At 39.6% G+C, this 16,184-nt stretch overlaps 1 protein-coding gene across 1 annotated transcript; it reads left to right on the forward strand.

Moving 5' to 3' along the window:
- Positions 1 to 18: 18 nt before the first annotated feature.
- exoc5 (exocyst complex component 5) lies at positions 19 to 12,299 on the forward strand. The gene is made up of 18 exons (XM_066670279.1): positions 19 to 228; positions 898 to 992; positions 3,466 to 3,613; positions 3,711 to 3,905; positions 6,198 to 6,262; positions 6,500 to 6,528; positions 6,728 to 6,837; positions 7,195 to 7,239; positions 7,495 to 7,635; positions 7,927 to 8,006; positions 8,137 to 8,346; positions 8,564 to 8,711; positions 8,813 to 8,921; positions 9,010 to 9,130; positions 9,240 to 9,326; positions 9,803 to 9,911; positions 10,038 to 10,253; positions 10,467 to 12,299. Exons 1-18 carry the CDS (start codon positions 202 to 204, stop codon positions 10,653 to 10,655), a joined length of 2,124 nt encoding a protein of 707 aa, XP_066526376.1. The 5' UTR covers positions 19 to 201; the 3' UTR covers positions 10,656 to 12,299.
- The last annotated feature ends 3,885 nt before the right edge of the window (positions 12,300 to 16,184 follow it).

The raw sequence follows: 16,184 nt of genomic DNA on the forward strand, positions 1-16,184 counted from the left end.
CTGTCGCTGGGGATAAGACATTCTCCCGCAGGCTGCCCTCTGTCGTTTCCGGCCCCGGTTATGGCAGCTGAAACAGAGGGCCTTGGTTTAGGGTAAACAAGTGCCAACGGACCCTGACAGAGGCGACCGTTTTAAACGGTGTCCGCGGTTTCTGTCGGACTTTATTGGGTCCTGTGTTATTTCTCTCTGTCTCCGGGAACAATGGCCACCACCGCTCAGTTATTTGAGGTGAGTCCGGATCCCACTGAAGCTAATAGTTAAGCTAACGTTAGAGGAGCTGCAGGATAACACACTGAACGAGAAATGTTCAGGCTACACTAGTGTACGTGGAAAAAACATAATATTCAGACTTCAAGTACTTCTAATAAGATGTCTTAACGTTACTGAATGTTGCATTTTTCTTGTTGCTTCAGTGCGGTGTCGGTTAGCATGTTAGCTCTGACGGAGTGAAAGGAGCAGTCCCAGAAAACCAGGAACTCTTTGAATTAGAATTGCACGTTTTAGCTATTTTCTTGTTAAGCAGTTAAAATGTTAAAACTTACATTTCTGTACTGTGTAGCTGGTTTACATTTGTTTTTTGAATATATCATCTGCTGCGTAGGTTCCAGCTTTTACATATTTGTTTCGTCTTTGTTACATGTTTATTATTTGTTACCTGTCCATGTAAACATGTATTTAAAGTTCCCTTTTTCTAGAAGCATAATTTTTTTTCTTTCATTTCATATATGGGTAATATGGTATCTCTGCAGATTTATAGCTCTGCATCGATGGCGCACTGTAGTCCATTATATAACTTGTTACCTGTAGTTATACATTGCTCAGTTTTTTTCCCATTTATAGGTGAATAGTTGACTAAGGCATGATTCTGCGTTTATGTAGTATTTCCTGTGTTCATAGGAACCATTTGATGCAGATGAGTACATTGAGCGGCTGGCTTGGAGAACTCCAGGAGGGGGCTCTAAAGGTGGAGCAGAAGGGTTTGACCCAAAAAAGTAAGCTTAGAATATTGATTATAGCATACACACATACATACATACATACATACATTTTCTTTTCCGCTTCTCCATTTCAGGGTCGCGGTTTGATTATAGCAGAGTTGTCAAAACATTGTTTATTGAGTTGATAATCTTATAAATTTGTGGAATGAACATTTGTAAATAAAAATACATATGCCCATGCAGACAGAGCTCTATGTAGTAGAATCATTTTAGGTCATTTTTGTTACATTTATTATTTAATTTACAGAGATAAGGGATAATTTTTGCAGCCCTAGTTTACAGTTTCTTTTGAAAATGTTATTTACATCTTGCTCCTGTGTTTACATAAGGGACATGTCTAATATTGATGATTGGCATTGCCTTGGGACAATGATTTTTACTGATTTTTAAGCTGGACCAGTATGCCTATTGAAGTACAGCTATTGATGTAACATGCATTACTGTCATGCTTTCATTTTTTTCTGAAGGTGATCTGATAATATTTTTAATGACCCTTCCTGCAGATGGATTGATTATTAGAGTTGAACTCTTTATAGAATATAGGCACAGCATTTTTCCTTTACTGTGATATAGAGCAGTATGTTAAAGCTTTTGGACCAGCAATGCAAAAACATCAGCCCAAATTTAACACTAACGTCTCAAATAACTAACCGTGGAGAGGCTGATATGAGCTGCTGAACCACTGACTCACAAATGATGGAAGAGAACGAATTTCAGCGAAAGAGAGAGCGAGAGGGGGAAAAGGCCCTAAGCTGCACCCAGCGTTGGAGGAATTATTGTGATATGAGATTATACACTCATCACTTTGGAATGGTTTTTCTACCACCCAGAGAATCCAAATATGCTGACGTGGAACTTTTTTTTTTTTTTTTTTTTACAACTGCTGTCCTGCAAGTACTTAGAAATGCAGCTGACAAAGCTCTTGGAGTGCATGAGGGTTTGAACACACACTCGCACATCACAAAAAAGGACATTTTTGAGAGGACTTGCAGTTTATGGTAACAGGCAATTAGCTGTTTTGCCAGCCAAGTAATTTAACTTTTCAGACATACTCTGTGGTCTCAGTGTGCTTCCATACATTTTTCTGATGTTTTGATTGGAATCTGTGTTTTTTGAAGATTTGAAGTGCAGTTATTAATTTGCAGAATTTAAATTGAAGACTCATGAAAGTTCACATTTAACCCAGGTATTCAGACGCCTATAGCACACACGTAGACAGTTGTATATGTGTTCTTTGGGCACTAATGCAATCTGGTCTCTGAATCTTGTGGTCAAAATTAAGTGTAGCCAGAAGTGTGATTGTGTTTGTTATGCATATATTGTGAATACACACGATTCAAACATCCTTCCACAAACAGTCAAGGGTTGTAGTAAAATATGTTTAAAACATTTAAATTATAATAAAAATGGGTATGTTTGGCAAGGTCCAAACACATGGGATTTGATGCCCCTTATTTGTCCAAACAGGCTCTGGATGCATTATGCAGCCTGAGCACTTGATAACATCATTTATGTTATGGAGAGCTGAAAAAAAAGGATTTGGAGTCATAGCCAAAAGTGTTGGCACCCCTGAAATTTTTCTCCCAGAAAATTATTGAATATTATTATATGTTTAAAACAGAGGGAAAAAAAACCCAAATTGATATAATTTCATGCAAAACTCCAAAATGGGCCATTTAAAACTATTGGCACCCTTTACTTAGTATTTGGTTGCACACCCTTTGGAAAAAAATAACTGAAATCAATAGCTACCTATAACCATTAACAAGCTTCTTACACCTCTCAACTGGAATTTTGGACCATTCTTCTTTTGCATACTGCTCTCGGTCTCTCATATTTGAAGGGTGCCTTCTCCCAACAGCAATTTTAAGATCTCTCCATAGGTGTTCAATGGGATTTACATCCAGACTCATTGCTGGCCACAGAACTCACAAACCCAGCTTTATGACAATGGGCCCTATATTGCAACCCAAATTCTTTGGTAATCTTTAGATTTCAGGATGCCTTGCACACAGTGAAGGCACCCAGTGCCAGAGGCAGAAAAACAACCCTAAAACATCTTTGAACCCCACACCATATTTGACTGTAGGTACTGTGTTTTCTTTTCGTTTTCATAAATAGTAGAATGATGTGCTTTACCCTAAAAGCTCTATTTTGGTCTCATCTGTCCACAACACATTTTTTTGGCAAATGTATGTGAGTCTAGCTTTTTTATGTCTCTGTGTCAGCAGTGGGGCCCTCCTAGGTCCCCTGCCATAGTGTTTCATTTAATTCAAATGTCGACGGATAGCTATACTTCATTTTCTGGAGAAATTTCATGGTTGTCAACACATTCGGCCATGACTGTAGCTCTGCATTTGACCTGATCCATTGCTTGTCCAGCTGATTTGTTTGCTTCGCATAGTAAACAAAACATTTGATGTTTTGTATAGGCTATATATACTGACTGTGACCTGTCTTATCTCAGGTTGCTGGAGGAGTTTCAGAATCACATAGAAGAACTGAAACAGCTGGATGAGAGGATCCAGAGGAAAGTGGAGAAACTTGAACAGCAGTGTCACCGTGAAGCCAAGGAATTTGCACACAAGGTCCAGGAGCTACAGAGGAGCAACCAGGTTCAAAGAAATCATGCACTTGATTTTAGCTTAATAAAATGATTCTGATTTCGATGTGAGTTTCTAATTTAACCTTAACCTCTCCCTGATTTCTTAGGTAGCCTTCCAGCACTTCCAGGAGCTAGATGACCACATCAGTTATGTGGCCACTAAGGTATGTCATCTCGGAGACCAGCTAGAGGGAGTAAACACTCCAAGACAAAGAGCTGTGGAGGCCCAGAGACTCATGACCTACTTCAACGAGTTTCTGGATGGAGAACTACGCAGTGATGTCTTTAACAACCCTGATAAGGTCAGAAATTCCACAGCACAAATCTACAATCTGCAGAGTAAATGTGATGCTCATAATTCATTCACAATACTAAACAGTTACCGTTAACTTTAATTTTAACCGTTAACTTTAAGAGTCACCCTAAGTGTTGTATTGTCACCTTCTCTGTGCAAATCTCAGTTTCAGAAAAAGTTGGGGCAGAGTTGAAATACAAATAGAAAAAGATATTGATGATTTATTAATCCACCATGACATCTATTTAACCAAAAACCTTTCAAAGACCAGATTTTTTTATTATTTCACTTGATATATGTCTGTGTGTACCTTGACTGTTGTTTTAATTTTACAGTCGTTTGAAATAAAATATAATTTATGTAATAGGAATGTTTATTGTGATTAGGTGATGTAATCATGTTTGGGTATATGGTGAACATGCAGGAAAGGCCTAGTTATCTGAGAGCAAGGAGAGGTTGAGGTTTCTACAAATGGATTAGTGATTAATTTAAATTTAGTGATTGCAATGATTCTGGTAGACATCATTGCATTATCTACAGAATTATTTGATAAATGTTTGTCAGACATGGTGATGCAATGCCACGCGTTCTGGTCTAGCCTAGTTAAGTCATGTCTATAAAGTCACAAAAATTTTTTGCATGTTTTGGAACAATGTGTGCTACCTTAATGTTGACATCTTTTCAGAGCTTATTTCAACGTGACTTGCTGCATAACAACATGGTTGTGTAGAGTATTTGATTATGTGCAAACTGAAGCGCAAAAACCTGTATAGTATTAGGATGAACCCACGATTGTGCTGCTGAAAACGGATTTAACAGGAGAATAGTAAAAATGTTTTTAAAACTAGAATATCTGGTGTCTTCAGTGGCCTTCAGGGTTGTTAAAGGTGATAGAAAAAAGTGGTATACACTTTACTTGGAAGTTCACATGCAATGTTTTTAATATTAAATATAATCTAGCAGAACTTCCTTATTTCTTCTTTATTTTATTTATTAGCATTTCACATACTGCCCCAAATTTTTGTATCTGAGATTTATAGTTTAGTTTTCGTGGCCCACTAAAAATAAACATTCCCAGTTTGGTGGCATGAATTATGTTTGCCGTTACATTTATATTACAGAACATTTTATAGGTTAATCTGCCCTTTTTCTGATGTATCTGTACATTTTAACATGTTAAATGCCACAGGCGAACAGATTTGATCTGCCTGAAATGACGATGCATGCCAACATAATTAGAAATTCTCTTCATAAGTTTATCTCTCAAGTCACTCTCAGGAGTTGTGGTGTGACCAACCATGGGTGGCAAGTATTACATCTCAGATGCTTTTAGTATTAGACCACCAACACGCTTCCTGAAGGACGTGTGGGAATATACCCGGCAGACTTTTCAATATTTCTCAAATGCAGCCCGCCTTCAGAAAAGAAAAGAGGGGACAGGGATATGAGCTGCCGGTGAATAGCTGGGGGGGAGTGTTTTTAAAAAAAAGAAAAAGGGAGAGGAAATGGAGGAAAGGAAGGCTGGGCTAATCCCTGTGAAAGGGAGGGCCGGGCCCAGGCAGTGTGGAGACAAGCGCTGGTAAAAACCCCCCACTGCAGAGAGATGGCTACATCACTTACATGGGATTTAGCTAATCTTAGCTGGGGGACAGATACTTAGAAAACCTCAGCGAAGAGAGCAGAAAAAGGCTGGATCCACCTCACGGGAGCACAGTAATGATGTTAGCTGAGGCAGGCAGGAATAGCAGACGGGGGAACAGAGGATGTGTGGACGGCAGGGCCTTTTTCCCGATCCTTTTTTTTTCATTGTGTGTTAGGGGGTGAAGAGCGAGGTGGGGCGTTCTTGTTAGGGTTCCTGTTTTTGGCGAGACCTCCCGCCTGCCCATCGGGACAGATTATGGGAGGCGATTTAGCGAGGCTGCTATGGGATTACCGGTAGCTCATTCATAATAGTTATATGAGAATGAGAGTGAGGAGTTAGCTGGGTGGCAGCAGGTGTAGTGGAGTGTTAGTGGAGCTGCTGTTGCTGATGGGGCGCAGGTGTACTGAAGCTGAGCTCGCTCTTATCAGCTCCATGCCGGACAAGAGGAAGGAGGGGTGAAGGTAGGGGGTGACACAGAGAGATTTACCGTAAGCTGATCCTCAGGTTTAAGGCCAGTGCCTGTGGCCTTTTCTCATGTCCATTTTTTCCCCTTGCCAGCAAGGTGTCCATCTCTTCCTTTCACACTTGCACTCACACTGTCCCTTATCATCACTGTATATCACTCTATATCATCTGTTTCCTCTACGTCCTGTGCAGATAAAAGAAGCTGCTGACATCATTCAGAAGTTGCACTTGATTGCTCAGGAGCTGCCGTTTGACAGGTAAGCAGTGTGCAAGTAAGTTTGTGTAGGTAAGTGGCTATGCTTTATGGAAAAGAACATGTCAAACAAACAAGGTCCATGAGGTCAGATATACGAGAATGATTATGTCATAGTAATGCAATGAAATATGCAAGCAGCACAATAGCCATAAACTTATTGGTTGTTCTCATAGTCATGGCAACATGTATCTCTTTGTTTAGCTGTCTTTCTTGTTTTCCTTTCTCCAATCTGAACCAGATTTGCTGATGTCAAGGCCAAGATAGCAAGTAAGTAGTGGTTTCTTTTATACATTAAATTAAAAAGCATTATTTGTGAACAGGAGAGATGGCTAAATCCAGTAGCGATTTATAGCAATAGACTGGATTAGTATCACAAGAATTAGACTTATAGTATTAGGATGAGCTCATTAGACTGTGTGTATGTGTTGAAATCCATTCATTATGGGATATGTGTGGTGTCTCTTAGGTAAATACCATGACCTGGAACGGCAGCTGATCCAGGAATTCACAGCAGCTCAACGCAGGGGAGAGATTGGCCGCATGAGGGAAGTAGCAGCAGTCTTGTTACATTTCAAGGTGAGGTACTGGCCGTCTTGGGTCTTGATGCCCCTTGTAGCAACAGCTTGTGTATTGTAGAGACTAAACCCAGCCAGTGTATCGGGTAAGGTTTTGTATCAAGATAAATACTATCATCACTATATATGACCACTAAGGGAGAAATGCTAAATAAGGAAGTTTTCTGTGTTATATAATTTTTTTGTGAGATACTGAAAAGTTAATCTTAGTGTTACTTAATGGCTATTTTCTATATCAAAGAAATGATTAGCAGATATCAGGAATTTTAACTCCATGTTTGAGAGTATAAATAAAAATATTATGCTTATTTATGGTCTGGAATTATTGTTTCACATCTTCTCTCTGATTTATTTTCAGGGATATGCCCATTGTATAGATGTGTACATTAAACAGTGCCAAGAGGTGAGACTGTGCTACATTTAGAAATGACTAAACACTTTAGTATGACCCAATCTGCTGTGAGCCTTTGTCTATGGATATTGCTTGACTGTATGCTTAATTTTATACACGTGTTATCAAAGGGTGTGGCAGAAACACAGAAAACCAGCTGTTATAACAAGTGTTCACATTTTTGGCCATATTTTGTACTAGCTGATGAAATTGGCCACACCACAACAACAGTAATCTATTTTTGTTCATTTCTGCTGTCATTTTCAGGGTGCATACCTGCAAAACGATGTGTTTGAGGACACAGCCCTTCTGTGTCAGCGAGTTAATAAACAGGTGGGAGAGGTTTTCTCCAGCCCAGAAATGGTGATGGCCAAACTTATCCAAAACATCTTTGAGAACAAACTGCAGGTAATTTTATGAATTTTATGATTTATACTTTTGCGTTGACTCGACACAGAGGTTACGCAAGAGCCCTATGCCATTGTAATCATGTATACTTCTGCTTTGGTGTCTGTGTTGCTCTGCAATTGTACCGCCACACCACTAGGGCTGAATCTCAAACATTCAATGTAGGGTTTACATTGACTCAATGCCTACAGTGTAGATTTGATGCAGAAGTATAAATTGGGCTTTACACACATGCTTTTATAAATGGCACAGACAGTGCCATGCTGATGTTGCTTGGTTATTTACTTTCAGGCTCATGTCAGGGAAACGCTTGATACACGTCCCACTGAACTGGAGCAGTACCTCAAAAACCTCTTTGACCTCTACACCAGGTACTACATCCTTAGATGCATTTAACTTTTATTCACTTCCACTCTGTCCAACAGAGATCCATGTGAGTTTGATTTACTTGTTTCAGTAATGTCCACAATTTAAAATCATGTTTGAACTTTCTGTTTTCAGAACAACTGCCTTGGCGGCTAAGCTAACAGAATTCAACTTGGGCTCAGACAAACACACTTTCCTGTCCAAACTGATTAAGAGCATCTACTCCACCTATCTGGACAGCTACATAGACATGGAGCAGCAATATCTAAAGACACGCAGTGCCTCAATTCTCCAGAGATACTATGACTCAAAGAACCATCAGAAACGACCACTAGGCACAGGGAGGTTAGCGACTCTTTGTAATGCTGATGGTTTTGGAAAACAATGTATGATCTTGATGTTAAAATAGGGTGTCGTTTCCTTTTCAACAGTAATGATAGGTATACATTAAACTGAAAATTGCTGTAGTCTCCAAAGACTGGCTGCTATTCAAACCTGTGTGTTCATAAACTGTTGGAGTGCTCACTGTGTCTCTGTCTCTTTCGCTCTCACACAAACACAGCATGCAGGAGCTGAAAGAGAGAATCAGACAGCGCACAAATCTGCCTTTGGGCCCCAGTATTGACACACATGGAGAAACTTTCCTCTCACAGGAAGTTGTGGTCAACCTGCTGCAGGAGACACGGCATGCCTTCCAGAGATGCCACAAGGCAAAGAACATTTTATATTCCGCTTAGTTCATGTAGATGTAAATAATGGAAATGTAGTTGCTGGATGGGTGACGTTATATCTGTGTCCTTTTTTCTTGCAGTTGTCTGACCCAGCTGACCTTCCTAAGAATGCATATTCAATCTTCTTACTTCTGGTAGAGCACCTCTGTGTGGATCATATAGATTATGCCTTAGAAATTGGCCTTTCAGGTAAGACGGTAACTGTGTAATGCATGAATAATGTATTTCATTAGCTTGTAAAGTGTTATCAGACAATTTTTCTCTCTCTCTCCCATAGCTATTCCTTCTTCAGATGCCAAAACAGCCAACCTCTATTTCTTAGATGTGGTCCAGCAAGCTAACACCATTTTTCACTTGTTTGATAAGCAGTTCAATGATCACCTCATGCCACTTATTAGGTAAGTTTGAATGTTGATGGGTCACTTTTATCCTCTTTGTATGGAAAGTGTTTTGTTTGCATTCACTTTACTGACTCCTGTGACCTTCTGTGTCCTGTGACTCCTGTAGCTCATCTCCTAAACTGACTGAATGTTTGCAGAAGAAGAAGGAAGTGATTGAGCAGATGGAAGTGAAGCTAGACACTGGGATTGACCGGTTAGTCTTTGATTATAAACATTAAAGGCCGGCAAGACATAAACTATTAGCGGAATGTTTGGATACACCAGAATCAGGGATCTTTTTGTGTTTGTTTTAAAAGTATATGAATGTAAATAGTGATGTGGTGACTTCGTAATTACACAGCAAATTCACCAGTGTTAACTTAAAATATTACATTTAACACGGGTGAATTTACTGTGTAAGTAGCATAAAAGTACTCAACATATGTAGCATTTGCAGTACACCATCGGTTATGCTGCAGTTTTAGAATGTCAGTCAAATTCTTTCAAAATGAATTAAAATCTCTAAGCTTAGGTTAGGATGCATGTTTCAGTTTGACTTATAATATTGCCTTCAGTCCCTCACTGGATATTTTCCTATGTTTAGCAACAGAGAGCTGATCTTTTACTGCATCCAGTTTATTTCTTTTTACCAGTTTTAACCTTGATTTTCTTTTTTGCCTTGGGCTTTAGGACTTTGAATTGCATGATTGGCCAAATGAAGCACATTCTGGCAACGGAGCAGAAGAAAACTGACTTCAGGCCAGAAGATGAAAACAATGTTATGATACAGTACACTACAGTAAGTGACTGAAATAAGTGATGAAGTCTTAAGGCTTTTATATTGAGAGACACATTGAGGACTTTTGTCTGTAATGAAAGAGTGCTACTGGTTTTGTAAGTGTTAATGCTGTGATTTTCTCCTCAGGCATGCTCCAAGGTGTGTGCGTATGTGAGTAAGCAGGTGGAGCGCGTGCGGAGGTCTATGGACGGAAAGAATGTGGACACAGTCCTGACGGAGCTGGGCGTGCGTTTTCACAGACTCATCCACGAGCACCTGCAGCAGTTCAGCTACAACTACATGGGGGGCATGCTGGCCATCTGCGACGTGGCAGAATACCGCCGCTGCGCCAAAGACTTTCGGGTAAGTAGCGGTCAAGGGTCAAAGGTTGGAATAGTGTTAATTAGGGCTGCAACTATCTGTATATTTTGAATGATATATTTGAATGAATGTTCTTTTGAATTAATATATTGAATGAATTTACCTTTGTGTAATTTCAACATGGTAAATCTTTTTACCAAATTTCCAAACCCAGTAAAAGCATGGATGTCACAGATGTGTACATACTCTTCTCAGGTTCCCTTGGTCCTCCAGCTCTTTGACACACTTCACGCTCTGTGTAACCTCCTGGTCGTTGCCCCTGATAACCTGAAGCAAGTTTGCTCTGGAGAGCAGCTAACCAACTTGGACAGGAATCTGCTTCACGCGTTTGTTCAGCTCAGAGCAGATTATCGCTCAGCCAGACTAGGCCGCCATTTTAGCTAATGATGGGTTAGACTGCGTGTGCTGTGCAGCCATCCAATCTGAACTGCTCTCGTGGTAGGCAACAACACTACTGCCTTAATGAGTGGCTCCTGGAAAACAATCTCTCCACAGATGTGAGACTAAGATCCACCTGTAATGGACAGTGAATATTTATGGATATGCCTCATTCAATCTGATTGTTTTATTTTTGATTTTGCTTTTTGGCCTTCTAAGCTCATATTTTAAGTAGTAAACTGAATATGTGAACATGCAGCATTTCATATGAAATGTATTCTTTCTTCACAGTGTCCATGCATTACAAATTTTAAGGCAGATTTTAATACAGGGGTACTGATCTGGAAAAAAGAGAATACTGTAAAGAGCTGTTGGTATGTCTCTGGATTTTGATGTGGAGCGGGTGAAGCAGAATTAACTTAGAAAAGAATGTGAACGAAAGATTTGGAATTCTGCAGTGTTTCAAGGGAGAAGGTGAGACTTACTACTGTCCTTTTGTTTTTATTGTACCAAATATATGTGGCTCTGCTGGCCTGGAGACACTTCAGCAAGCTGCTCTAATGTATAATCAGCTAACTAACTAATGAACAACAGCTAATGCCATTTTTCTCCTTCCCTGTGTAGAAATTCTGCATGAATTCTGTGCTTAGCGTATAAGATACAGGGTTCATGTATGCAGTAAATTCAAGTGTAGTCAAGACCAAGAAATGAAAACTCCAAAACACTACATTCAACAAGGTCTTTGCTTAAAAAAATAGTAATTAAATAAATGGATTAAATTGTTAAACCTATTTTGGTAGGTCTGATGTTTGTAAAATCAGAGCCAATAATGACTAATGTTTTTGCTTATGATTGCATGCCAAAATCAACTTCTTACAATCAGGAAACAAGATTAGCACTTAGGTGTGATTGATATAATATTTCATCACTGTTTTCTAGAGGATTTTGTGCATATTGTCAATACTTAATCATCATTGATCGACTGCATGCTTTATCAGAAAAGAGTATTATTCTGGTTTAATTGGATTTAGTGCCTAATAGAAACTGCACTAAACTGAACACAGAGGCAATATTCACTTAAACCTGTAAATAAAAAAAATGTTTTAAAATGTACACATTAAAAGACACCTAAATAATAGGGGTAATAATAGTAATACTGAACATTCTGCAATATCTCTAAGTTTGTTTTCAAATCTAAGTGACTTTGTAACCTCAAACATGTTTTAGGCCTTTTCACAAGTCAGATTTTTCAAGCCTTAAATTTCCACTCAATTTTCCAACTTATTGGAGGCTTTTACACAAACCATGCCACTGAAGTGCAATCAGCCGTCAAATACAAGTTCTGTACTTGTAACTATGAAATGTTACTTTTCCACTTAAGCTGATTTGAGTTCCACCTACTCTGGAGTCCTGACCATTGAAGAAGAGTGTTAAAGATGGCTAAAAAATTATGCTGCGCAAGATATGGAGCTGATAAATCGATGAGGAGTAATAAGGGGTGATTGTAATGTTTTGGCTGATTGATGTAATTTCATAATGGAAAGGATAGAAATATTTTCACTAGTAGTCTCTAACTTCTAGACCCTGTGATATATTACCAGGTGTGAATTAATGTTATAGGCCATCATACTACCAGGAAGCATTTGAGAAAAGGATGAATAAAACTTTTTTTTCACAACTTTTTAAGCTTAATTTTTGTGTTGCCATGCCCAAGTATCTTAAGCACACGTTTTCCTAAGGATTAGTGTATTTTAGATGGCACAGCCTTTAAAGAAGCAATCTGTAATACATTTATTGTACTCGGTCACAAATGTCCAGGATATGTGATCATAGATTAAGGCAGTGGTTCCCAAAGTGGGCGGCAAGGCAAATGAGCTATGCACACTTGAGCACTGCTAACAAAGGATGGACAAGATTGTGAGAGCTAAACATGCAGCAGATGATGAGTTTTCTCAAGCCACAACTTTCAAAGGGAAAACAACCATACCAGACCATGAGGGGATGTGTCATTTTGCAGAGCAAATGTGCAGGTTTTGGGTTTTTTCTCTCAGAAAGCTATTTTATAATAGTTTTTTTGTGCAGGTAAGCATTTAGGAGCAAATATGTTTAACAATGACTGTTAAGCACAATCACTCAGGCATAACTTACCAATAATATTTAAAAAATCCAGTGTTTAATGTTCTGAACAATGTCTTTTGGGAGAGTTTGTATAAACACAAATACTTTATTTTGTTGAATATTTTAAAGCATATTATTTTAAAGCATAACTCATATTTCAGGAACATTAATATAGAACAGATAATATTCTCATCTACAAAAGGGGGCATGACAGGAAACATTTGGGAACCGCTGGATTAAGGAAACGGGCTAAGATGAAGCACTGGTGTCCCTGAGAGCAGCACAGCATTCATTTTCAGAAGTGCCCATTCCAGAGTGGAGCTCTAATGGAATATCAGCCTGAGATCCCTCCTCTGTCCAATCACATTACAGACCAAACTCACTGTGTTGCCAGTACAAACTGTTTCCTGTAGCCATTAAGTGATAAGGAAAAATAGTGGACAGAGAACCAGATTTTACTGGCCCTAAAAATCCTCACTGTCCTTCCAAAAATCTCCATGATCAGAGACGGAGTACAACAAGAGGAGACTGAAGGTGTAAGGACTATTTTTTAAAAAATGAAGCAGTAAGAGTTGTCTTTGAGAAGCCTTGCATATTCAGCTAAGGTGATTTCATGCTGGCAAATAACACTAGGGTAGGAAGTGACATGGTTGTGTGTTTTATTCATTCAGTCAATGTCTGTAACCACTTATCCAGTCCAGGATCACGATGGGTTTGGAGCCTACTGGAAATCACTGCTCAAGGCAGGTACACATCCTGGAGGGGTCCCAGGCCCTTGCAGGGTGACACATTCTGTGGTCATTAAACCTGTAAAAACTCATCTCTGCACATCAAAATTACAAAATTATTTAAAAAAAAATAAATCTTAGATAGTTTAGATGTATCTATAAACATATACCCTCATTCAGTATGCACTGTAACTCTTTGCCTCTTTGATATTTGTCTGCCACAACCCACAAGTTGATAGGATTGGTTCCTTAAATTTGTGATGTAAAAACCCTGGCTGTCTGAATTTGCCAGTTTGAGACACACACAGCTTCAAAGCAAATGTTCAACCATGGCATTTACTGCTCATTTTGCCCACGATACCTTCATTCATTCATTATCTGTAACCGCTTATCCAGTTCATGGTCCCGGTGGGTCCAGAGCCTACCTGGAATCATTGGGCGCAAGGTGGGAATACACACTGGAGGAGGCGCCAGTTCTTCACAGGGCAACACAGACGCACACACATTCACTCACACCTATGGACACTTTTGAGTCACCAATCCACCTACCAACTTGTGTTTTTGGACTGGGAGGAAACCCACGCGGACACAGGGAGAACACTCCAACTCCTTACAGACAGTCACCCAATCACAGGGAATCGAACCCACAACCTCCAGGTCCCTGGAGCTGTGTAACTGCGACACTACCTGCTGCACCCACGCTACTTCTTGCATAAAACAGCACACAGATATGTTAAAGGAACACTGTGTTAAAATTACTCTTAAAATTACTACTTCAAAATCACTGTGTTTACTGACCTGTAAAGGGGGAACAGAGCCTCTGTTGTTGCTACTCTGGGCTCAGCACTGCAGAAACTGTACTCTGGAACTTGGGAGGTGGGCACTTGATTTCAGGACAGTCCTGTAAATGTGAATTACACTCTTCACCTGTAGGGGGGAGTCCAGAAACAAAGTACTAACTAGTGTTTCTATATCAAAGTCAGAATTTTGGGATTTTTTTTCCTCTGGTTGTGTAAGTTCACCCTGCTGGTGACCCCTCCACAGCTTCACGAAGTATTCAAATGATAAAGAATGTTTTTTCCTCATACACAGTATTGCTACGAGATAAACAGCAGGTGAGAACAGGCCTATGCCACAATAAGATTCTCAAGAACTAGAGCTGCGCGAGTTGTCCTGAACAGCATGTCGGCCTTAACAGGAGCTAACCGGCCGGCGGTGTACGGGAGGTGAGAGGTCGAGACCGGGAGAGGGCCGCCGCTACCCGCGCTAAGCTCCGTCTCCGCCAAACCGTGCTGTTGTGTCGGAGGTAGGTACACAAAGACAAATGGGCAAAGTTAAACAGCACAATTAATTAGGCTAATATTAATATGATCAATGCCGTGAAAATTCAATTCTCCCAGCTCTAATCACAACCGGATAGCTTGTAAAAATTATTTTGTTAGGCCCTGGTGCAAACACCGAGGCCTTCTCCAAACATTTGAACACTATTTGTTTTCCGTGGCGATTAGTGCGTGCCGTTAGCGAGCGGGCGGAGGGCCGATAAGGAGAGAGAGAGAGAGAGAGAGAGAGAGAGAGAGAGAGAGACTCCCGCGGGCCTCGCTAACACACACGGAGAGTGTGGGCTGCTGTTTGGGCCGCTGTGTTTGAGCAGGTGGCGCGGATTAGGAACACTGTCAACAATCCTCTCTCAGCTCTGCTCATTAGCCTTCATGATTTTACAGTTTCCACACACGCACAGACATATATACTAGAGTTTTGGGAAGATAGCATTGTTTTAGAACGGTCTAGTATTCACTTTCGAGTCCCCTTGGCGGTCGGAGGAACTACTGGAAATACCACTGAAACAAAGTCGCAGCGTAGTTCCGTGGACCGCACTCATGGATGAAGTTAACCGTTAAAGTTAATACTCTGTACCGAAAAGATGACCGCGGTTCGCGTTTAAAGTTAACTTTTTTCAAAATAGTGGCTTAGTTTGTCATTTATCCTAATTGTGACAAATAATTGTTTGACGCGGACTCACGTATTTCCCGTACTGGTGTTTACTTTGAAATGTGATATCTTTATTATTATTAAGTTACTTTAAAATCCCTCTTTTAAAATCTCAGTGTAGTAAACTGTATATGTTTTTCATTCTTGGACTTCACCAGAGTGTCAGTGATCAAAACAGTTTTTGATATTTTAGTGTCAGTCAGCACTTTGTAGGTCTTGAAAATAGCCTCACACCGCTTTGTCCTACACTGTAAGAAACTGTACTGTTGAAAATGTACCCTCGGAGTTACAACAGTGGTGTTTTAAAGTTCAAATTTGTACCTGGAAGGTGCTCTTCATTCTCTTTTCCAGAATATGAAGTTTTCTTAACATTTTTCCCTTTATGGACAAATATATATGAAATAGATTATATATAACAACATACATTTAAAGTCTTACTTAAAATTTCATACTTGCTTTTAACACATTTCTAAGTTATGTCCAAAGACAATCCACAGTGTTTGCATTTCCCTTCTACATGAATTTTCTAGTGGATCCTCTCTAGATCTCATTGGGTTTTAAATTATGTCTGAAGTTGATTTAATGAACTATGTGGAGTATCAGATCATTTTAAGATATCTATTATTTATTGTGCTTTTTCTTCTCTAAGTGAACAAAAATTGAATGTGTTAAAAGAAAATCATATGAGTTAAAATCAGTG

The sequence above is a fragment of the Hoplias malabaricus genome, chromosome 1 (genome assembly GCF_029633855.1).
Source record: "Hoplias malabaricus isolate fHopMal1 chromosome 1, fHopMal1.hap1, whole genome shotgun sequence".
Classification (NCBI taxonomy): domain Eukaryota; kingdom Metazoa; phylum Chordata; class Actinopteri; order Characiformes; family Erythrinidae; genus Hoplias; species Hoplias malabaricus.